General features: G+C 43.0%; 1 protein-coding gene across 2 annotated transcripts in view; it reads left to right on the forward strand.

Annotated features, from left to right (window-relative positions):
• C3G (C3G guanyl-nucleotide exchange factor) overlaps positions 1-23,653 on the forward strand; it is a 73,247-nt gene that overhangs the window by 44,801 nt on the left and 4,793 nt on the right. Inside the window, exons 2-19 of one of the 2 annotated variants that reach the window (XM_089598338.1) lie at positions 9,126-9,132; positions 11,215-11,401; positions 11,465-11,674; positions 11,779-12,003; positions 12,100-12,285; positions 13,210-13,553; positions 15,215-15,331; positions 16,941-17,275; positions 17,590-17,815; positions 18,515-18,538; positions 20,369-20,561; positions 21,017-21,299; positions 21,423-21,657; positions 22,167-22,181; positions 22,337-22,511; positions 22,594-22,977; positions 23,049-23,309; positions 23,397-23,528. In XM_089598338.1, the coding sequence (XP_089454464.1) occupies positions 9,126-9,132; positions 11,215-11,401; positions 11,465-11,674; positions 11,779-12,003; positions 12,100-12,285; positions 13,210-13,553; positions 15,215-15,331; positions 16,941-17,275; positions 17,590-17,815; positions 18,515-18,538; positions 20,369-20,561; positions 21,017-21,299; positions 21,423-21,657; positions 22,167-22,181; positions 22,337-22,511; positions 22,594-22,977; positions 23,049-23,309; positions 23,397-23,528 (3,539 nt within the window). Of the gene's footprint in view, positions 1-9,125; positions 9,133-11,214; positions 11,675-11,778; positions 12,004-12,099; positions 12,286-13,209; positions 13,554-15,214; positions 15,332-16,940; positions 17,276-17,589; positions 17,816-18,514; positions 18,539-20,368; positions 20,562-21,016; positions 21,300-21,422; positions 21,658-22,166; positions 22,182-22,336; positions 22,512-22,593; positions 22,978-23,048; positions 23,310-23,396; positions 23,529-23,653 lie in introns of both variants that reach the window. The other variant, XM_089598343.1, reaches the window with a different exon arrangement.

The raw sequence follows: 23,653 nt of genomic DNA on the forward strand, positions 1-23,653 counted from the left end.
TTTTTTTTTCGCACCCAGTTTGAAAATTCTGATTCCACGTGGCGTTTTTCTCGCGGTTATCGCGCTCTTGGAAATCGAGTTTTGCGGTTGATGCGGCGTGCCAGCGGAAAAATGCTGAATATTCATGAGATACGCCGGAGAACGAGAGTTTGTTTTTTTTTCTCTCTTTTTTTTTTTTTTTTCACTACCACTGGACGTTGAATTTTTTTTGTCGGCTAAAACGACGGTTTAACGTTTGGAGGCGTGTGGCGTTTGTTTGTTTGACTTTTGTCTGAATTCCTAGCGAATTGTTTTGGATTTTTGTAATTAAAAAAATTGTTTATGCTTATACTTTACAAAAATGAAAAAAATAATTCTTTATTTCAACGATTGTTTTCTTTTCATTGCAGGTAAGCCGAAGAATGCTCAAACAACCATCCATCCTCATCCTTTCAAACGTACGGTAAACTTTAAAATTGTTTCCAATTTTATTTTGTGCATCATAAATCAACATAACACTCGAAAAATACACACGGTGGAATGAATTGTAGTAATTTCATAGCAAACGGTAAAAATTACTCTAAAAGGTAAATTTACATGTACAGCGAATAAGAAAAAAATCAACGTAACTTCCGAAGTAGGTGACAATGAATGAATATTAGCTCCAAAAAATTACCGAGCCATCAGCGTTCCATCACTTACGTTACCTCCCCTCAGCTCACCCACTTTTTTTTTCATCAATTACGCACAAAGGCTCTCCATGTAATTTCATTTCGCCGCTCCAAGTGTTTTGTTTTCTCTTCTACTCAGTCGTGCCTTTGTATAGTTCCCTCGAACGAGCACCCTCCCCCTCCCCCTCTCGCGTCTTTGCTCGATCTTTCCCTTCCTTTTATCTTATCTCTCGTCTCTATATTCGATTTTCGCTTTTGTCTCTGCGACCCGAGCGCCCATTGTCGTGTATTTATCGACTCTCCCTTTGTCTGACCTTTTTTTTTTCTCCGTCAATAAAAAATATACTCACGCTTTTTAATTGACAAAGCGGAGGACGGCATCGATTGTCATTCACTCTGTATCTTATTATTATTATTTTTTTTTTTTTTGCAAGATCGCGATTGTTCCCTTGAAATTTCACAAATTGAAGCGCTTCTCCCGGTAAATGCACTCCCGGCACGCGGTGATCATATCTCGGCTCTCTTTGTTCAACCCGAGAACACTTGCGAAACTCCACACTTGAAAAATCCAATAATTCCCCCGTTCATGCGACCCGGGTTTCGATTTCACTTTGGCGATATTAGAAAATTCCCAGGGCCTTTTTGCTCGGCGCATTCTTTCCGCGGCTCGCATAGCACACTTTATTTGCACCGTTTGACAGATGGTGACAAAATAAATAACAAAAAAAAACAAAACCTTACGGACACTTGCATCTTACAGAGAGACGAAAACATTTTTCGACTTAATAGTTCCATACGCGTCCCATTATCAGCAGTGGCCAGGTATACAACCAAAGGCGTGTAGTGCTCTCGCATTGTATTGCATTTATATTCTCCAACTCCCGACCGGTGCGATAAATTTTCTTTTAACAAATTGAACCCCCATTTTGGGCTACACTGGTGCAACAACCCTCGTACAGCGACTGCGCGTTCCGTGCAAAATTACACCACCGGCTGCAATAGATTGCGCCCGTAGTTAATTAGACTCGGGCGTAAATGCGAATGCGTTTGGATACTTTTTTTTTGCCCGGGAGGGCAAACACGAAATTGCATCTCGCGTGTGGGTGCAGTGTATTTTCGTGATGCAGTCGTTACCGTGCGACATGTAATATCAGTTTATTCGGCCGAGCGAATTTGACTTTGAGTAAATTATCCCGTGGCTTTCTCGTGTGGGAAAATAATAATTATAATAATAATAACCACATAGACGCGCTGACTTGATCATTGGGGAATTATGGTTCGCGCACAAGGAGGCACATTATTATCTCGTGATTCGAGGATCAAGTCAATATTAATTTATCTATATAAATGAATTAAAATCCTCGGATGTACATGCGAGGGTGTGGATGAAACTTCGATGGGTGTTAATTACTTTTCTGGGGATCGATATCAAGTAGTTTTTAAACGTTTTGCTGCTGATATTAATGTATCTGTACTGTATAGATTTTCGAAATCCAACTTATTGAATACCCTTAAACATCTGGGTGAAATGTGAAACATCTACCTGTAGATCTTGTCCTTTTTCCGCAAATTTTTCCCCCCTTTTTTTTTAAGCTTAAAAAAAACGGAAAAAAAAGTTTATACCAAAACGTAGCGCGAATAAGTTGGCTATACGAGATGGCTGCTGATGCAGAAAAAAGCAATTTCGAGCTACCAAAAAGCTGCAAGTACATGGAGAAATGCACTCAAGTATCGATCCTTCGCCGGGGCAGTCGGTGTTTCGTACACGCGCCAGAAGTCGCGGATCGATGCGCCACTTAAGGATATGATGTTCGCTCGTCCTTGTGGTGATGCATGTGTATACCTATACACACGCGTCTCCTTTGCTCCTCACGCGTGGCCATGGCTTGTTCTCCTTTTCGTCCGATATTTATCGATATGGAGAAAGCAATAGCTGTAACTAACGATAATAGATCTGACGTTTCACACCCGTGGCTTCTTGTTATTTTACCGACTTGCTTTTTTTTTTTTCAATTTGCAATAGTAAGGACTTTCAACGACAGCCTCACGGAAATTTCATCATAAGGATCTATATGCCAATCCACATCAAAATCCCATACACATTGTATAGTAGTATAGTAGGTGACTTTACTCCGCATAATCGATCGTTCACTTCCTCTGGGAGTACAAGCATATAGCTATACTGTGTGCATTCGAATTCAGCCCATACATCCTGGGAGATATTCCCCAAGTACATCACCTATGCAGGAAGTATGTATGTATGTATGTACATATATATGTGCGTCGTCGTGCACGTATCGCCAACTCTCGTACATGTGTATATGTATACGCATGAAAATTCATCGCCAATATATGTACAGCTCACCCCCGTATACGTGACATATAGGTATAGGTATACATACGCGTCGTCCCTTCGGACAACCAAAACAGCCCTGAGCTATATTGTACAAATGGAATGTCCTCTCCACTCCACGTAGGTATATGTACAATAATCGCCGTACAGCAAGCTCCCCGTGAGGCGTATATACATATAAGTAATCCAAATAAGGCGCGCTGCCAAGCGAACACTCACCCATACCTATATGTAACATATATACAAGCGCGTCGATGCTTTATGCTTTCCTGCAAGCTTTCCGACTCTCGCTCGAGCTTCCGCGTGTTGGCCGTGCATGGCACATTCAGCAACGATAGCGTAACTATACACACGTATATATATATATATATATATATACACACAAGGAATAACCGGGTCTTCGTCTTACTATGCTATTGTACAGCAGCGGTATCGGGCGTAAGAGGGGAGTTGGCACGGGTTCTCGCGTTGCTGCCGAGTGAAATTACGGTGACCGGAAAGTCGTGCCGGACGCCGGTGTACTTGTACACGCGTAGGTTTACGGCTGCGAGGGACGAAGCCAAATGAATATTGCGCCCCTGGGCCCGCGTGTGGCTATGGGCTGCCGTATATCGGTCCTTGTACGTGATTGGGTTCACGATGCGGGTATAATATATATTCTTTAGTGCTTTTGCTACGCTTGTACGTGGAAAAGAAAAAAAATCACAGTGGGTAACCGGGATCGTTGCGGATCACTAGATTTGAAAATTATCGAATAGCATTGTCTTCCCATCGGCGTGATTTACACAGGAAAGTACTTACGAGTCGTAGGAGGTATCTGAAAGCAACTGACGGCCCGAAAGCTCTACGCGGATAAAGACACTGGCCCAAATCAGCATTGGCAACATGATCTGATCCAATGGAAGATTTGGCTCTACCAGTGCTTGAATTGAGGTACTTTTTTTCATTGCCCTTCCAACGGATATCGTTACTTTATACGATACTGAATTCAGGTGCAACAAAAAAATGTAGCGAATCGGATAACACTTTGCAGGAAAAGCTCGTTTCACACATGGTTAATGGTTGAGCTTAAAAGGTACATTGCTGATGGTTTCCCACGAGCCAAGAGATTTTTTCGGAGATTCCAACGTATAGAAAAACGTCTCTTGGCCGCGTTAATTCGCGCTTCGTTGTTTTAATTGAAACAAATGACGAGAGACAAGGATACGGTGTATAGGTATATTGAACACGCGTTGCGGATGGAATGTCTTCTCGGCGTGCGAATGAATCATGTTACAATACTACTATGTACATGCAAGCTCTCTAAATCCCTGAGTATATAGCAGTACCGAGATGAGGCTCGGGAGAGCTTTGACGCCTGCTGTCAGTTGAAATTTTTTTTTTTTTTATAAAACACATCGTGGTGGCGTGGATAATAATTTCAAGGACAATGATATATCTACGATACACCAAGTGGTTAACCAGTTGCCCTAAACTGGACACATTTGAATTGGAAAAACTAATGTAGGAAAGTTGTGGAGTGAATATACTTGGTTGTCACAGAAGCATCGATTTTGTTGTTCTTGAAACGTTTAGCAAAAGACTATCACAATGCATTTTATAAAAACGAAAATTTGAACGTGTACTTTAACACACTTGGATTTCACGGTGATATCTGCTATATAGTGTCTCTTGTAAGGAACTGTCCGATGTATATAGGTAGTGCCGTGCACATATATCATGTACACACGTGCCTTCCTAAATTTAGCTACTACACTCCTCCTCGCCGTCGTGATGTAGCACGGAATTCAGGAATAATCTGCCTCTCGGTATTCCAAGTGCCGCGACAAGGCTTGGAATGCAAGTGCTGGCGCTCCTCGCGACGATACCTCAACGCTGAGGTCGCCTTACGAGGTTTTAAAGAAGTATACGTATGCAATATGCATGCTGTGGCAAAAAGAGGATTTTTAAGGCATACAGACGTAAGCTGCGACGTTCATTTATCTTCCTGTACTCGAGTATACGCGATATTACGAGTTTGATGTTGACGCGCATCGTGATTCGATGGTCTCTCGTTTGTATACATATACAACCTGTTTATTGTCACAGAAAAGTTTATTACCCATTTTTTACACTGTGTTGCAGAAACACGATGAAACTTTGCACGCAAGCGAGAAAATACGTTAACGTTGCGTAACACGAGTTGTTGTTCCGTGGCTCGCACCTGTTAATGCAATCAAATACCGTTTTAATATGATTACCAGCCCTTCTCCATCGCGATGCCGTGCATGTCAATAATCGATGAAACGAGAGGATTTAATTATGAGCAGCAAAGTCTCATAGATATGTGTACTTTACAACAACAACAAAAAAAAAGTTTTTTTTTTTTGACGTACCGAGACTGTAAGTAACGATCCACGCGATTTTAATTAAAAAAAAACAATGAGCTTTTTCACTCCAACCCAAACTTCACCAGTTTTACGTGGCTCCAAAAATAAATGGCAGATATTTCCTCCCTCGTCCACAATACTACCTGTACACCCGTGAATTTATCTACAAGCCTCACCACGGCTCAGCAAACTAATTTTTTATTTTTCCTGCTTCCCCTACACGCATTTAACGAGAGTCAAGCGCACGAAATGAGGATAGGAGCTTCAGCGCATCACTTAAAACCCGCGCGTCGTAGCAATTTAAATTCAACGGGCGCACTCCGGATGCCGTAGGTTCCCGCGAGACGCACAAACGGACGGCACATCGGCAAATAACGAACGAAGCTCCATGTGCTCGTGTACATACATATAAATATGTACTGGTGGCTATGGGCTTGAGAGTCGATTTATCATCCACAGTGTATACATGTATGTGCAGCCCCGTCGCGGGGAGGAGGGAAATGCAATTTTCAGGGAGAGAACCGAAAAAACGGGGGTCGGGGGAAGCTTGCGAGTGTGAGGCTATTACGTGAACCAGCGAACGGGAAAATGCCTGTACGTGGGAGAGTTTCGGTGGAGGCCTATACGGACGAAACGGGACTGTCGTGTCTATTGTGTGTTTTTGTTTTTTTCCTCCTTTCTCTCCGTATATTCGTGCTTCCGAGGTGATTGTTGACTTTGATGCGAGAAGTGACCTTTGATTCGAGACGTTTTTTCTTTAAAGGGAACTCGGGACAAAGTTAATCGAGGCACACACATCGCACGAGCTCAGGTTTTTTTGGAAAAACTTACTCGTATACAACTTCTTTTAAATTGTATATTCAGAAAAACAATCTTTGCATTATTTATTTATTTATTTATTTTTATGTACATACCCGAACGAATATCGTGTCGGAAGGCATTGATACACTGTGTATCCGTCTCTCGAGCAATAATTTTCGTAAAAATCCAATCGACGGGGAAGGAAGGAAGAAGAAGAGAGTTGAAACGAAGAAGCGAAAGACGTCTATAAAATTCGATTCCAGCGACGTGAAAAGGCAAGCGATCCTCCGGAGGAAAAAAAAAAAGCCCCCGTCGTACGTATCAACAACTCGCACTCGCTGCTGCTGCAAAGCCTCGGTGATTACATTGGTTGGATCGAAAAGTAATTTCCTCACGTGTATATTTTTCTTCTCTCTTTGCTCTTATTTTCCGGCTCTACGAGTTGTAGAAGTGCGAAAAAAAAAAAAAGAAACACGCGTACGTTAAGTGTACACTTAGGGCAAAAGAGACAAGAGGGGGACGCGGAGCCTAAAGCCGATAATAACCTGTGCCGTCGAAATTGATTAGCCGCGGCTTCGTTAACTCTTACCCCCCCCTGCCCTGTCCGCGTGTACATAAACCTGGAGACCGGAGGGTAGAGTAATGGATTTTGGTTTGGAAGCGCCGAGGCGTGGCTGGAGGCTCTTCGTGCGCCATAAACGCCAGCGCGGCGCATCATCCCCCGGACCCGATTTTGCGGTGAGAATTTCATTAAAATTCACCCGGTCTCCCGGTGCTGTCCAGGCCCGTCTTGTTTTACGTTTCAGCGAAGTTGCAGACTCCCCGTGAGGGTTGAAGCTGTTTTTTTTTTTTGTAACCGAATGTTCGGATAGAAATTAGCTGGGGATTTCATTCAATTACGGACGTGACGGGCGATGCTGTATACGCGATGCTTTTTCGCGGTGGTGGCACGAGTTTTGTTGCGTTTGAAATTTAATTTGCACGCGCGAGTTTTAGTTGATTGACACGGAGTTTTTACTTATAATATCATATTCACCGTTTGCGAATCCTCATTGTCAAGATGATTACATCGTATGGCATCTCTTTTGGGTCTCTATTGAAGGAGCCTCTGAAATATTGACCGAAAATTTTAAAAGTAAATAAATAAATTCATTTTAAATGGTCCAAAATTGAAGTCGCTGCTTGCAGTTGCGTTGAAACCAGCATGGCTGTTCGGACGGTCTGACCATTCGCAGTTGTTTCTACTGGTGAAGGAAAAACCGACGATCGGTCGATGTATATTAATTAATTTTCATCGACAAGCCTCTCGTGGCGCATATGAGCCCCATTAACACCCTTGCACATGATTTCCCGTAGCTGCCGTGTAAAACACGTGTACTTATCTATATTATCCAGCAGGGCTGCACACGCAAAGTTACGCATACAATCGACCCCTGCGTACCCTCTTTTCCCAACCCCTTGGAAAAAAAAGGGATAACCACATAAACAACTGTTCGCCTACCGCACCACTCTCTCATCAAATCCCTGTCTGTTGCACCGTGCATTTCCCACTCCACGTGTATACACTATCATCCCCGCGTCGACTACAGGCCATCAGCCAGACAATCTCTCCGAAATCGCCCCGGTCCGTGCACGCCTTAACGAACTCGGCTGTTGCTGTACGGCAATGGGAACTCCGGCCCCATGTAAATTTTCCGCTCCTCGCCTCTTCCCTACACTGCATTTCCATAAAACAATCAAGGGCTGTGTTTGCTCCCCATCCTCCCTCTCTCTCTCTCTTGTTAATTTAACGCTCGTCTAGCCATGGCTTTAGGAGGTATGAGCCCATTATCGTTCTCGTCTTATTTTTGTTGTTGGACCTACTCAAGCGTCAGGTATCTATATCCTATAAGTTTGCAGGTAGACTTAATAGTACACACATTGACACTACAGGGCATGTTTGGTTTTTCTGTTTGCAAAGTTTGTTGTATGTAGAGAGTTTTTAATCATCGTCCCGTAAATGTCATACGTTTTACACTTTAATTTCAATTCATCTCTAAACTGTGACCATTACCTATACGTATACATACATAGTCGACACGTGTCGAGTCATTGTATATACCTTTTGCAAATTGTAATAGTAATTATCGAGCTCCGAAAAGAGAGGGATCGTTTCGTTTGTGTCTTTGGAAGTAAAACAGCTGTCACAGATGTGGACGGGGGATTTCCATGCAAATTTTTCTGATTATCGACATAAATACTTAGTGTAAGCTATCGTTCATTGTAACACCGCGTATTGTCCACAGGCGGGAATATGTTAAAAGCCCCCGCGTGGGATGTTGGTAAATGCAGCACGCATGTATGGTTTGGAGGGGGGGGGGTTGGAGTGAGTGTATGTTTATCGGGAAACTCGTTACCTCGCGGGTTTTTTTTTATTCGTTCTGAAATTGATTTTAATTTGCTCGTTGATGGAAACCATTGGCGGACCAGTGGTCGGTGGGTGACGGGATCCTGGAAATGATTAAACACTCCCTCCGTACATCCGAATATATCACGGCCTCTTCCCATGAGATAAAAATTGAAGCACGTGTAATATTCGTAAGCAATATCTAGGTATCTTATCGTAAATATATAAATTTTCATCAACAAAATACTACTCGAAACTGTTTCATATCGATGCTCATCTACATACATCAAACTTTTTAGATACAAGTTGCTCATATATCTGTTGTTATACTATATGTAGCTAGTATACCTCTATTGGGATTATCCCTCTACCACGTGACCTCAGTATATATATGACTAATATAGAGGAGAAATAACACAGGTCTTATGGGAGGAATCTTGTTTTTATTTCAATCTCTCTACTCATCTCTGACATAGGTAGGAAGACGTATACCTAAATATAAACATATATTACAACATATTAAGAAAGAGACATGACTATTTACTGCACGATTTACTGCTATGCAGGCTACAGGTAACTGATGTTACATTTATAATATATATGCTTAACCATTGTTGTAACGCATTATGGAGCACGTATATTATTTGTAGGATACCTCTCTCTTTCTCCGATTGTATGTCCCATGATATTATCCAATAGCGCCAGCTATGGACAGCCTGTACATATACCTATCGTGTACACGAACACACGTTCGTGAGGTGGATTGGGAGATGAAATTATCGCGCAGAGTAGTGTATATGTAACCCCACGATGATGTGTACAGGTATACCATTGGTACTGTCAGTGATCACTAGTGTCAGGGTACTGTCGGCTTTTCAATCGTGTGTATGTAGTAGACACATAGGCACCTGCTCTGCAGCCTTTGAATAGGGACTTGATTTGCGATGCAGGCACCGCTGGTGGTGCTCCGATACGATCGAGCCCTTCGACCCCCTCCGCCCCTCTATACCTTTTCATTAAGCCGCCAGCCCACACCATATAGGCAATGGTCGGCAACGCCGAACGGTCATTTGGTAGAAATGTGCTATGCGTATCTCGCTATATTGTTAAATGGGGGAAAAACCTCGGGATTCGTATCTGTTTACTATTACCTGACGTGCACATCGCGTTTTTTCGGTCTGTTTGACAGGACCCCCCCCCCAGATATACGTTACGATAGGTGCGCGTGCGTGCCTGCGGTCGCGCGAGTACAAAGGGATTTCCCGGGACGACGGGGCGAGATAACGCCGGGATTAATTCCCCGTGCCGTTTTCTCGTTGTATACCAATGCATTTGGAAAATTACGTGTTACGCTGATTGATACGAATTACTCATTTTGGGTCGATCGAATTGCGTATGCCCACTTAATTAATGATCTGTTTATTTATTGGAGTGCGGGGCCGGATTGGCCATTCTATCGTTGTACCATTGAAACGAAGGGGTTTTTCGTTGATGAATTAATTAAATTTGTAACATGATCCATTGCTCGTGTAATATATGCGGGTACCGCAAAAAAAAAAAAACAACAACAGTATTGTAATCCAATACTCGCAAAGTGCCAAACTCGAAAGTTTCGGCACAGCTCGGATTACGCATCGGTGGCGCCTCTCGGTGCCATATGGGGGAGAAGGGAGTATGGTAGGAGGCGTGTTACCGAGATTCGCGTGGAATACGTGCGTAATAAGCCGCACTGGACGAAAATTCGTTTGCTGTTGACGGACAGTCCAGGCGCGTAAATCTATGCGGTGGCTTTGGAAACTCGTGGTGGAGCTTTGGTGCTTTTTAAAATTAAAACTGTCGGATGGGACAGCTCTGACGCGTTGGTAGCTCGAGTAGGGGGGGAAGGGTGTTTTTTTTCTTTCCTCTCGTGTTTAACACATTTAGTTTTCCATTGGTTTTTTTTTACCACGGCATCATTGGTAAACGTGAAACGTGATTTAAATATGAAACAGCAGATTTACTGTAAAAAGAAAAAAAAAAGATCGAAATTTACGTTGCACTCGCTAGCTATAACCAGGCATCGGGAGAGTACGTTGTGCAACGTGTATGGACGAGAGGGAAGGGTTAGCGTAACGATGAAGGGTAAGTGACTCCGGCACTTTAAGTGTCAGCTCTGCGCGTGAAAACATCTGTGACGCGCGGACGCCTGGGTCATAGGCAACCAAGCAAGCCCCCAAGCATAGACTGATACTACGTTTCTAGGGGTGGAAGGGAGCAGAGGGAAGGTGCAATTTTTCACCCACCCACACCCTCTACTCCCGACGGTCGTTAGCTGGAATCGGGTTTTATTCCCAGGGCTATATGTAAAGTGTCTGTTGTGTTTTTTTTGTTTTTTCAAATATAAAATAAGCACGCGCTTTGTTGTTCCGAAGTGTAGCTGAAGCGATTCCTAATCAATCGTCCTCACTCGAGATGCGAAACATAGTAAAGTACAATTTTTTTGTTTTTCGTCGCAAATATTTTTATAATGAGTCGTAAAGGCACAGGGAAGGAAAAATCATCATCACGCACACAATAAAACACGTTTTTTTTTTTGCTCTATACTACCATTCGCGGGCACAATAGACGAAGAGTCAAAAAAAAAAAAAAAAAAACACGCTTTTTCCAAATTCGCAGAGGCCGAGGAGCGACCGGCAGGGAAGGCGCGCGGCGGCAAGTTAGCGCGTCGCGCGCGCTCCTTCAAGGAGGACTTCCTGGAGAAGCTGTCGCAGATGCGCTCGCCGGGGGGTGGAAGCGCGGCCGGTGGGGGCAGCGGGGCAGGTACCAGAGCTGCCTCGCCCTCGTCGCCCCGCGTACCCCAACAGCAACATCGCGACCACAGCAACAACAACAACAACAACAGCTGTGGCGTCATTGGCACTGACAGGGTTGCCCTCGACCAGCAGCAGGTGGACCGGAAAAATCCTCTTCGCGATCTGCACGTCCACGTGAGGCAGGTTAATCTGGCTCTGCTGCACTTTCGGGACGTCGTGTCCAAGAACAAACTCGAGATGTTGCCCGGAAACGGCACCGTCGTCCTCGACACTGTCACGACGATACACACGCTGCTCAAGTCGTACCTGCTCGATGAAAACAGGTGGGTTTTATCTTATTTTTATTTTTATTTCATACCATCGATAAATAATGATGCGATGCAAAAGTGAGCGATAAGTAGTTAGCACGCACAATCTGAAATTCCAGCTCGACCCTGGGCTCGGCGACAAATCAGGTGTACCAAGCCCTGGCCCAACTGTTGAAGCTGTGCGACGACGTGCTGCTCCAGGGCGACCAGTCCTCGGCCCTCGACACGGCCAACGTCACCCACGTGATCGGCCTTGTTGAGGACGCGGTGAGGAACCTCGTCGAGCTCGCCCAGGAAAAAATCTCCAACAAGCAAAAACCCGGGCTGCAGAGCTCCAGCAACAGGTGCCCCACTTAAGTCCACCGGGTTCACCCACGTAATATGTAATACACGTACCTGTTACCCGTTAACTGAATGGCATTTCTTGTGTGTACGTACAGAACGTCGGGCTACGGCTCGGAACTGACGCCGCAGCGCAATTCCCTGCCCGACATACCGCTGACGCCGCGCGAGCGCCAGATACTCGAGCAGAGCGCCGCGTCGAGCGCACTGGTGCGCAGCTCACACAGCTCCGAGTCGATACTCAGGGATTCGAGTCCGCCGCCCAAGCCTCCGCTACCGGACAGGTGAGTTATCGGGCTGGGAGTAAGTATGCTATGCCGAGAGTCTTTTTTTTTTTTTTTTTTTTTTTTTTTCTTTTTACTGAAATGGTTACTTATATGGTTGACCGTAACCAGTTTCCTAACCACCGCTCATTGCGAATTTATTACTATGGTTCGTCGTTGATTATAATACAACCGTCAATCTCAAGTTTACTTTGTATTTCTTATTACGACTAATCATCTCTTGTGATGTTAATTTTTCATGGATTTTACCATAAATCTTCAATTCAGTCGTGTTCCTCGCTGCATGGCTTATATCAGCAACGCGTTGTAGGATAATGTGTATGTACATACTTAATACACTGTTACATCGGCTAGATGTTGAGGGAGGTGATGTGTTGGTATCATTCGCGTGTCACGAGCAAAGTGGGTTGTACGAGGGTGTGATGAAAGGAAAGGGTTGTTTGTGATTGATTAATAATACATTAGGTAATTGACGTTCCCTTGTTTATACAATGATGCAGATTTGGGCCCAATTATTTTATAAATTAAACACTTTGGAAGAAAAACAATTTTTTTTTTTTTTTCCTCATTGAAGTGCCTTTTTTTGTAAAAGGCGAAAAAAAATTTCATCTTGCACTGTTTACAATGTAATATTAAAAAAATAATTTTCTGGTGGATAGTATTGCATAGCATTTGAAATAAAACATTCAAATACTTTTTTAGATACTTTGACTCTTTTGTTTTCTTATACATTTTGATTGCTGCAAAATGATTAAAAAAATAAATAAATCAAGTATAGAATTAAAAAAAGTATATGTGCCCAAGTCTGCATAAGTATGGCTTGTAGGTATAATATTTTTTAAGCGACCCCCCAGTGGTAACTGAAACGCCGCAGTTGCCCAAGATAACGGAGAAGCAATAATTTTGTATAAAAACACCTCGTAGGACTCTCTGCCAATCGGAGGACAACAACAACGACTCTCCAGGTGGCACACCGCCACCCCTGCCCCCGAAACGACGGGCCCGGAACCACCACCAGCCGCAGCACCACCACCACTTGGACGAGCGCGACCTCGTCGAGCCAAACGTCCTTGCCTCGAGCCTCGACAGGATGTCCCTGCGCAGCAGGTCTCCCGAGGACTCGTCGTCGCTGCTGAGCGCGTCGGCCGGCAGCTTGGACTCGGCTCTCAACCACTCGAGGGACGAGGACGAGATACGCGCCATCATGGGACCGAACGACGAGTCCTTCAACGACAGCATGGACCTCAGTCTCATGGCTACCATACAGGGTGAGCCTTTAATTTTTTTTCCGCCCCCATCCCTCGAGAAGTCAAGTGCGCGTCGATGGGATCGGACGAATCGAGGCCACGAGTCCGTACACGGACCCCGAAGTGCTTAGCTCGAGAGTTGAGCAAGCCCAGCTCCACCCGGCTAATTGGGAATTTTAATCGAGCCCCGGGCTGTTATCTCCTAACTCGCTTTCGACTCGAGTGAGATGTAATTGGACTCGTCTCGATGACTCGTTTTTTTTTTTTTTTTTTTTTTTTTCACATAAAAAAATACTCACGTTTTTTAACAAAAAATAATAAAAACATGTAAGCGTTAAATTCAGCGAATATCCCATTCATCGATTGCCTGATGCAATAAAAAAATATATATATATATTTACATTAGTGCAAGATTCCTCATCTGGAAAAGGCGTTGCGAACTGGATTCTCTCACCTGCGCGTTCACGCGACTCGCTCCGTATAATCATCACCTCGACGTCGTCCCCGGAGAGAGAAGCTCCGCTTACGAGCACAACGCACTGTTGCGCAAAAAAAAAAAAAGACAACTCCATATGTGTTTTCTTGAACTTCTCGCTACGTAACTATATCCACGAAGCTCTCCCCGCTGCTCGCCTTCGTCTGTCCCTGTTTTTTTTTTTTTTTTTTTTTTTATTTCTTTCCATCCATCCCCCCCTTTCCTCGCTGTATCCATTATTCATATGGATGATCCGGCCGCATAGGCGTTGCATCTCTATATTCATCAAAGCCAAGAATGAGAGCTTGACGCGACGCTCACCTTCCTCGCGGTGTATATGGTGCGACGCTTGCAGTCGAGACGCGCTTTTCCTCGCTTCCAGTCGATCTTCCCCAAGTATGCCGGACTGACTCTGCTGTTCGGCCTTTCGAGTCCCACTACCTACGTACAGCTCTGCGCAGTTTTTAGGCTTTCGTGGAGGCTTTTTTTTCTTTTTCTTTTGATTTTTGTGCTTGGGATCGTTAATATATATACACGAGAGAACAGAGATGGAGGGCGAGAGCTCACGGTTCTGGTTTTCCAAGATAACGAGGCCTTTTTACTTTGACTTCGACAAGAGTACGTATTGTATACTTTTCACCTTTGCACAACCAGCAATTTCAAGGTCAATGGTTTGACACTACATTTTTTTTTTTTAATGGTTACATGTATCTATACTTGAACATATTGCCCTCGTGCCGTTTAACTTGGGCTCCGTTTATGACGAGCTATATGATACAGAGGAATCTATGCATCAACTCGAGTCATTTTGGATATTTTTCTGCGAAATCCATCGTTTTGTCAAATTAATGCAGTTCATTCAAGCCAGGCTGAAAAGATTTATTGCTCATATTAATAGTATCGTGTTTTAAGTACGTAGCACCTCACACTTGGCCTATGGAATTTTTTTTTTTTTTTTTTATAAGTGATTCTTTCGTATACGAATTGTTCGTCAGGGAGACATTCTCGTACCGCAGCAGTACCCAGGATTTAAGTGATTGGCCTGTCTGATGTTCTTATCAAATTAAAAATAATTACAAAAAGGGTCTTTTTGTGCCGATGCTTGATACGTAAATGAAAACTATTAAAAGAAACAAATTCACAATCAAGAACTGATTGATGTTACATTTTTATTTATTTTATTTATTTATTTATTTATTTTTTACAGGCATGCAAGTAAACGGGAGCTCGCATTGCGGCTGCTGGGACGGCTCCGAGACAAGCCTGCCCAGCACGATGTTGCTGGGTCAGCAGAGTTCCCAAGAAATGCTCGGTCACTTCACCGGTGAGTTTCGTTGTCTCTCCCATTTTTTTATTTTATTTTTTTAACCAACTTCAATACAACTAAACACGCGGTGTTTTGGGCAGTGCACTTTGTACCGAGCAAGACGATCGTTATTCCTGTTCAGCCTTAAGCGAAAAAAAAAATACTTTCGAGGTTTTCGACACTCGAAAAATACACTCGAACGTTGACCCGAGTGCCATGTGAAAAGGAAATAACGTTGGCACTCGCCACCTGAAATCACTTGAAAATTTGTCAGCGTCGAATACCCAACAAGCGGACACCTCAAGAGTCCATATATATATTTTTTTTTCTTCTATAAAGACAATGTACGTTCTCGAGCGTTGCATACATCGCACGATTTCCTGAGCACCATAGGGTCTAAATTTAAATCCACCCGGATCTTCGGCCGCAGCGGGTCAACAGTCACTTTATCGCTGTGCGAGCTCTCGTCGATCGATTCCATGCAACACCACCTACAAGCGCATCTTTCCACTTCCGTGGAAACGTTTACTTCCCCGCTGCTGCCGCGGTATTTTCGAAGCACCTCCTCTTACAAAACCCGTCACAAATGAGTCACGAAAAAATTAGGAAAAAAATAAAAATAAAAACTAAACCGACAAACAAGGGGAATCTCTCGGTTTATTTTTTTCCTCCCCCTTCGTATAAATAACACATATATACCGATCCGAACTAAAGAAAATATATACGTATATGCATCTTTTCGGGGAGCGCATTTGTATTGCACAACAGCCACATCTGTGTATAAATAGACGCCGGAGTGCGACTTGTGTATCGCGTATACTTTGGCTCTCGGGTGTTTCCCTCCCAGTGTAGTTCAGGTACCGCGACGGTTGAGAAGTTTTTTCTCCGGGTCGTGTGGGCAGTCAGCCGTAACTCTACACCGACTTATTTTTTCGCACAAAATGTGAGTTTAGCTGATTCCCCGGGGAAACTTACGTGCTTTGAGTTTTTTTTTTTTTTTTTTTTTTTTTTTTTTTTTTACAACTCGTGATATTGCTGTTATCCGTATACTTGCAGTAGTGGTTTTATCATGACGAAGAAATCTACCTGGGAGAGCATCAAAAATTGGTTCTGTAAGCAACATTTTTTGGGCCCTGTTTTTTTTTAAATTTAGTTACGCGCTGATTTTGGTAAGTTGGAAAGACGGGAGTTACCTTTGATCCCGATTTTTCGAAATTCACGATGTTTTCGTGCTCCGGTTGAAGGTAAATTTAACAAAATAGCGACCTTACTTCGTACTTGATTTAATTTACTGTCCGAAGAAGGAACAACATTTTCAATTTGAATAAAATATATAAAAAGATGGTTTGGTGTCGTTTTGTTTCGCGTGAATATGTGAAAGTAAAAAATGTAAATTTAAATAGCCCAAGTAACCATAGGATCCGTGAATATTCAATGCCAAAGACTTAGTCAGCGCGCAAGTGCGCAGTTCCTTCCTTGGCTATACATGACATTATGCAGGTCACTGTTTCGCAACATCACCTAATCGGTCGAGGTTCAGCGATCATTCATCGTTCGTCCCCTTTTCCCATCCATCACTCGGCAATACTCTCGGATAACATTAATAACAATGTCACCACCGGCACAGGCATCGAAGCAAAAATGGAGCGGCTGTCGACGCAGACCCAAGAGTCGGGCTTCGTGTCTATGCACTCGCAGCGCTCGTCGTCCCAGAGCTACGGCACCGCCTCGTCCTCCGGCCTCGTCTCGTCCACGAAACGCTCGTCCCAGCACCAGAGCAGCACCCTCAGCTACAACTCGCAGAGCTTGCAGTCCTTCAGCCAACACCAAAGGCTCTCGGCCGGCGAGACGGTCAACGGATCGGTACACAAGAGCTTGACCACCAAAATGACCAGCTCGAGGAGCGTGCACAGCACCACCAACATCGCCGGTGATCCGTCCTTCATGGAGAAACTGGTAAACGTGGGTGACGTTGCATGGTCTTTCTTTTTCTTTTTTTTTTTTTTTTTTTTTTTTCGAGCTTTCTCGAATTAGTGGTCTCGTCTATAGTTGCGAGCAAAGACTCAAGAACGACTGATAACGATAATTTTCACTCTTATGCAATCGGTATGAAAATCAATGGGTTTATACATACAAGATTTGAGTGAGAAAAGAAGAAGAAAACTTTCGCAAAAATTACAATTCGCGTGCCATTTTTTGCCCAATCGCGCGAAAAGACAACGGCTTTAAAACCAATATTGTTTTTTGTACGTGTACATCATGATGATGATCATCAGGAAATCGAAGCGCTGGCGGCTAACTCGGAGTCAAACGGCGTGCCTCCAGCATTGCCGGAAAAACGCTCGAAACGTCGAAAGGAGCGGATGCCGTCGCAGTACGACAACGTGCCCGAAAGCGAGCAACAACACCACCACCTGTCGACGTGTAGTTTGCACGCGAGCAACGGTAGCAGTCCCGTGGACAGCAACAGGCCACCACCTCTGCCGATCAAGAAGCGACACAGTAAGTCTCGAGAACTTTTTTCCCTCCTCCTCCCCATTTTCCGAAAGCTTTCACCCTCCCCGTGACTTTTCCGTACATCGGGTGTACACATTTTACAATATTATACATGCTACGTGTATAAGCGTTTTTATATATATAATATTTAGTGACTGTTGCTTCTGTTAAATGTACGTCTGTCTTTTTTTCTCTCTCTCTCTCTCTCTCCCCATACGAGTCTACTCGACCTGTGCGGTGTGCTGTGAAAATAACACGCGCAATTTGCTGTACTTGGTTTATTAACTTTGCTGCGAGAAAAAAAAAAAAACAATAATTTTACTTTTGGCAGCGCTTGTGTGCATCGATTGATTAAAAAAAAAAACAATTAAAGTGAACGACTCAACTTTGCTTTTCACTGACTCATGCTGTACTAATCTAACTGCACGAAATTTAATGTGAACAATCAGTAAAACAAAAAAAAAAACTTTTCAACATCAGTTGTACTATCGGGCAACTTTTTTTTCGATCATTACTACCAATGAGCAGCTTCGAGCCGCGAGCGTGAGTCATTCGATGTGTTTACGTTGCGGTCAAGACTTTTTTCTTGGGAGGAAAAAAAAAATTAACTATACATGCCGTTTCCCCATTATTCAATATCGCCTATACAATATGATATGCGTTATATGATGTTTGAAACTGATGCTATGTTTTGTTGTCCTCCAGTGTTCCAATCTGTGGCGTATTCCGGTAAGTGGGATGCTTCGCCCACACCATATAATCTCAAACTCTCAACCATCGATACTCTGCAATTAAAAAAGCCTCGGCTAACACAACCCGCGCACGTTACAATGCCAAGTTTGTTGCATATACACATACGTAGTTTACACTTACATCAACACACTTTTTCATTCACTCGCACATACAGTTTTTTTTATTACTAATATTATTTCGTTCGCTGGCCAAACCTTTTTATTTTTTTATTTTTTTTATTTTTTTTTTTAAGGCATGTTTGCTATTGGCCACCGCTTGTTTGTCCTTTTTTGAAGCAGCTTGCGTTTTCTGAAACATGAAAGCAGCTATTTTTTTCCTGGTCAATGCAGTACGCAATTTTTAATGAGAGTCTTGGTTGATGATTTTTGTTGGATCAAACGAGTATGCGTGTGAAAAAAAAAAAAAAAAAATAGAACATTTCAATTTACAGGAAAAGACTGAAGCAACGATTAACCAAAGTAACAAACAAATTGTTGAAAAACACAAGCTCGGAAGGAATGCAAAACACACAAATTACACGTTTGGCATGTATACGCAGTTTTTCATTTTTCTCGCGCCATCACGCTTTTAGTGCCAATAAAACGTAAAAACAGAAAACACCCAACAACGCATCGCTGTAGTTTCCTCCTCGTTTCGGACTTTCGAGTCAATTGGGCAAAGAGTTGACCTGAGGGTAAAAAAAAAAAAGCACACAGAGCTCAATTATGTCATCTCCGACGGATCTTGCGACTATTTTTCCTATTTCAACCAACACACAATCGTCTGGGTGGTTGCACTTGCGTCTCGTAATTGTTTTTTGCTTTCGCGTGTGCAATTTTCGCGCTACCTGCTACACGCGGTGCATACGTTAGTTCGAGACGATTGCTCAAAGTGGAAGTTTTTTTTAAATTCAATTGCTTTCCTCAGTGTAAAAATACAAGTGTGCCATCAAGTGGGTAGGCTTTTTTTTCATTAACCCTCAAACGTCTTTAGTGGCTACTTTCCGACGTGCTTATTATTTTCACTGGTGGCTGTGCCGTTCCTGTTTGATATTTGCATTTTTTTTCGTTTTGTGTTTTTGTTGAAAAAAAAAAAAAAAAAAAAAAAAACAATCCAAAAGCTGACAGAATTTTTAGAATACGAAAGAAACGATGTTTCGACGTTTAATTTACTTTCTCGCAAGTAGTAGATACACCATCGCACTCACAACCCACGATCGACATTGCTATTACGTAAGGGTACAAATTATTTGATTCAGTTAATTTTGCAACGCAAATCTGCGAGCCGATTAGCTATACTGAGAAAGGAATCGATCGACTCGGCAAGTCATTTAGCGAATTAAAAATCTTGAGTGCGATATCGGTATCTCATCAGCTTTTTTTTTTTTTTTTTTTTTTTGAAACTCGACTAGTCACCAGATGCACGTAGCAACAACACCTTTACCTCACTCTGGCACATTACATTATACATGTTTTGTGATCCAACGTCAGATTGTCATATGTTTTTCACTACACATAGTACCAAGATTTTGCATCAACTTTTTCTTTCTCTCACACCGTACATCCAAATTATCAATCGATATTACAAATATACGCATCAATAGCTTTTTTTTTTCTATTTTTTTTTCTTTTTTATTAATTTCAACTTGGCCTGCTTTTTTCGTACATCATAACATTGTTGTTATCTTGATTGATTTTATTTATTTTTGGCAACAATAATCATACGATCAATAAAAACAATTATCAAAGCAATAAACAGAGCACGATCAAGAGCCGAAATATCACAAGAGTCGCGCTAACGTCGAGCCGTACGTTTGATTAATTATAGTCATGGCGTACATGGAGATGTTCGGCAATTGCTCGCACAACAGCAACGAATTCATCGCCGGACTCGGGACGAGGCACTCGATGGCAGCCTACAATTCGATGCAGGCCGAGTGGCAGCAGCACGAAATGGCACTCTCGACGACCCAGTCCTGCTCTTTTATGACACACACGATGACCAGCCTCCACGACGGCAGGTATGCACACACACACGAAATATTTGATTCATTTATTTATTGAACCAGGCGTATCTGAGTAAATTTTATGTTAAGGGTTAAATGATACCTGCAGGAAGTTTTCACAGAAATCTGTGCTCGCATCTGTAGTTAATCTTAAGAACCGGAAATATAAAGCTTAAAAACTAAAAAACAATGGAAAAAAAACTTAAAAATTCTCCATTCGAGTAGAGCTTTACTATGCTAACCATAGTAATGTCAAACAAAGTCTTTTCAATAGTATTTTTATGATTAAATTATATCAGTTGTTTCTAATAATTATTCTTAACTTCTAGTTAATCTATTACAGTCAATTGAAATGAGTAAAAAAAGAAAAAACATTTTATTGCCATGCCACCTATCATACATGGAAAAAAAAAAAAAAAAAAAAAAAAAAAACGATAATATTGATGACACGTGCAAAACGTTGAAAACAGTCACGCGTTCACGATGGGGCCGTCGATGCGGGATTTCAACAGCGATTCTAGTCAGCCACCAGCACTACCGCCAAAGCGCTCCCGATCAGTGAAGTTGAGCGCGGCAACGCCACCACCACCGATATCCCCGAGACCAACGACGACAACGACGATGACCGCAGCGATCCAAGAGTCCCCGGTGCTGATAGTCGCCACCTCGACGCCAGTCAAGCACGACGAGTCGAACATGGTGTCCAGCTTGAACGACAAGAAAGACGCGCTTTCCGTCAATAGCGTTGCGATAGTACGTGTGCTAATGTTTTACGTATACCCAACCGTTGGTGGAAAATCCAAGAGATAACGATATCTGTTTTTGTGAATTGAAAAAAAAAAAAAAAAAAAAAAAAAACAATAATCCATTTCGCAGAACAACAGCCTGAACCTCGAGAGCTCGCCGCGGCCGTCGAGCAAAACGCCGTCGAGCATATCGATGGACGACAACTCGTTGGAGCTGCGGGATGTCGACCAGGACGAAAGCATACTGGACGAGCTCGAGATCAATAAGTACTTGGTGCTCAAGAAGCCGGAGGAGGATGGCCCGGATATTCGGGGCGGACACCCGGACGCGCTTTTGATTCACGCGACCAAGGCGAACAAGCACGGTGAGCTATAGGATCGCTTTTCTTTACAATTTCACATATACCCACACTCTTTTATACAATGTAAAGACTTGAGCAGGATTGTTTCATGGATTTTTAAACATTTTTTTTTTTTTTTTCATTACTATTCATTGATTTTGCTGGAAAAATTTTTTGTCAAGAAACGTGTTTTAAGAAGTAATTAAAAAAAATTAAAATTTAGCCATGTTCAAGTCTGATAATATATATTTGTACACATTGCGTGATCGATAAGTTTAAATGAACTGTTATTTCCTGAGTAGCTTTATTTAATTCTTTCCACTTATGTATTAACGATGTAAAACGATTAACTTTTAAATCATCGTTCCTTTTTGTACAAAATATGAGATACCTACACTTTTTTGCGTGTAAAAGTTCATTAAAACTGCGATCGATCTTTCATTATCACACACCACACGTACACAATCACCATCACCTCACGATCAACGATATCTAATCTCATTTTTTCATTTTCTGTTCGAAACCTGCATTAGACGAGAAAGAATCAGGTTAGTTTCAGTAGTTGTTGGTGTAGAAATTATTCAGCATGTCACGCTTGTTTGTGCCCGTTTGCCGTTAACATTTATCATCAAACTCGCTAAATCAACGGAGAAATGAAAAAAAAAAAAAAAAAAAAAAAAAAAAAAAAACTATTTCTTTCCAGATTTCCTCTATCAGGAAGCTTTCTTGACGACCTACAGAACGTTCATGTCGCCTCTGGAGTTGATAAAAAAGCTGCACAGACGGCATCAGCGCTTCTCGTGTTCTCCCGACGTCGTTAAACAACGCGCAGCAAGGGAAGCGTTTTCTCTGCTAGTCAGAGTCGTCAGCGATTTAACGTGAGTCCCTGTTCCATCTTAGCATCATCTAATCGCTGCAAATCATGATGTCCAACCGATTTTTTGTTTTTCCAATTAACAGAATATCCGATCTGGACGAGGCGTTGCTGCAAACGCTCATGGAATTCGTACAGCAGCTGGTCTGCAGCGGCGACCTGACGATGGCCAAGGCACTTCGGGTGAAGATACTGGAGAAGCACGCGGCCAAGCAGATGCAGGCGGCCCAACCGATTCTCTCGTCGCTCAGCGTTTCCACGAAGCAAGCCTCGTTGCTCGACTTCAAGAGCGAACAGATCGCCGAGCAGATGACGCTGCTGGACGCCGAGTTGTTCATGAAGATCGAGATACCGGAGGTGCTGGTTTGGGCTCAGGAGCAGAACGAGGAGCGAAGCCCGAACCTCACGCGCTTTACGGAACACTTCAACAAAATGTCGTACTGGGCGCGGTCGAGGATACTGGAGCACAGGTTTGTCCACTGAGGAAATCGCGTTTGGGTCGGAGGGGAACGGCATTTACCGATTCTTCGTTTGGCCTTAGGATGGAGAACGAGGCGAAGGACCGGGAAAAGCTCGTCGTCAAGTTCATCAAGATAATGAAGCACCTGCGCAAGATCAACAACTTCAACAGCTACTTGGCGCTACTGTCGGCGTTGGACAGTGCGCCGATTCGTCGGCTCGAGTGGCAGAAGCACATCACCGAGGGTCTCAAGGAGTACTGTGCGCTGATCGACAGCTCCAGTAGCTTTCGAGCCTATCGGCAAGCGCTCGCCGAGACCCAGCCACCGTGCATTCCTTACATGTGAGTAAAAATTAGTTGTGGGGTTTTTTTTTGCTATACGTTACTGGTTTGAGGTGACATGACTTTTTTTTTCCCTCTTCTTTACAGCGGTCTCGTTTTGCAAGACTTGACTTTCGTGCACATAGGCAACAGCGATTTACTGCCGGACGGTAGCATAAACTTCTCGAAACGGTGGCAGCAATTCAACATAGTGGAGAACATGAAGAGGTTCAAAAAAGGGTAAGGATTTTCATTGGTTACTTGAGAACAGATTCGAATAACAACAACAACACGTTCGAGATCTTGATGCACTTCGCGTGTTTTGATGCATTACTTTGTTGCACTGTTATTGTACCTTCAGTTGT

This window comes from Copidosoma floridanum, unplaced genomic scaffold (genome assembly GCF_036245765.1).
Source record: "Copidosoma floridanum isolate Cflo_tuat_1 unplaced genomic scaffold, Cflo_Japanese_pri ptg000001l, whole genome shotgun sequence".
Classification (NCBI taxonomy): Eukaryota; Metazoa; Arthropoda; class Insecta; order Hymenoptera; family Encyrtidae; genus Copidosoma; species Copidosoma floridanum.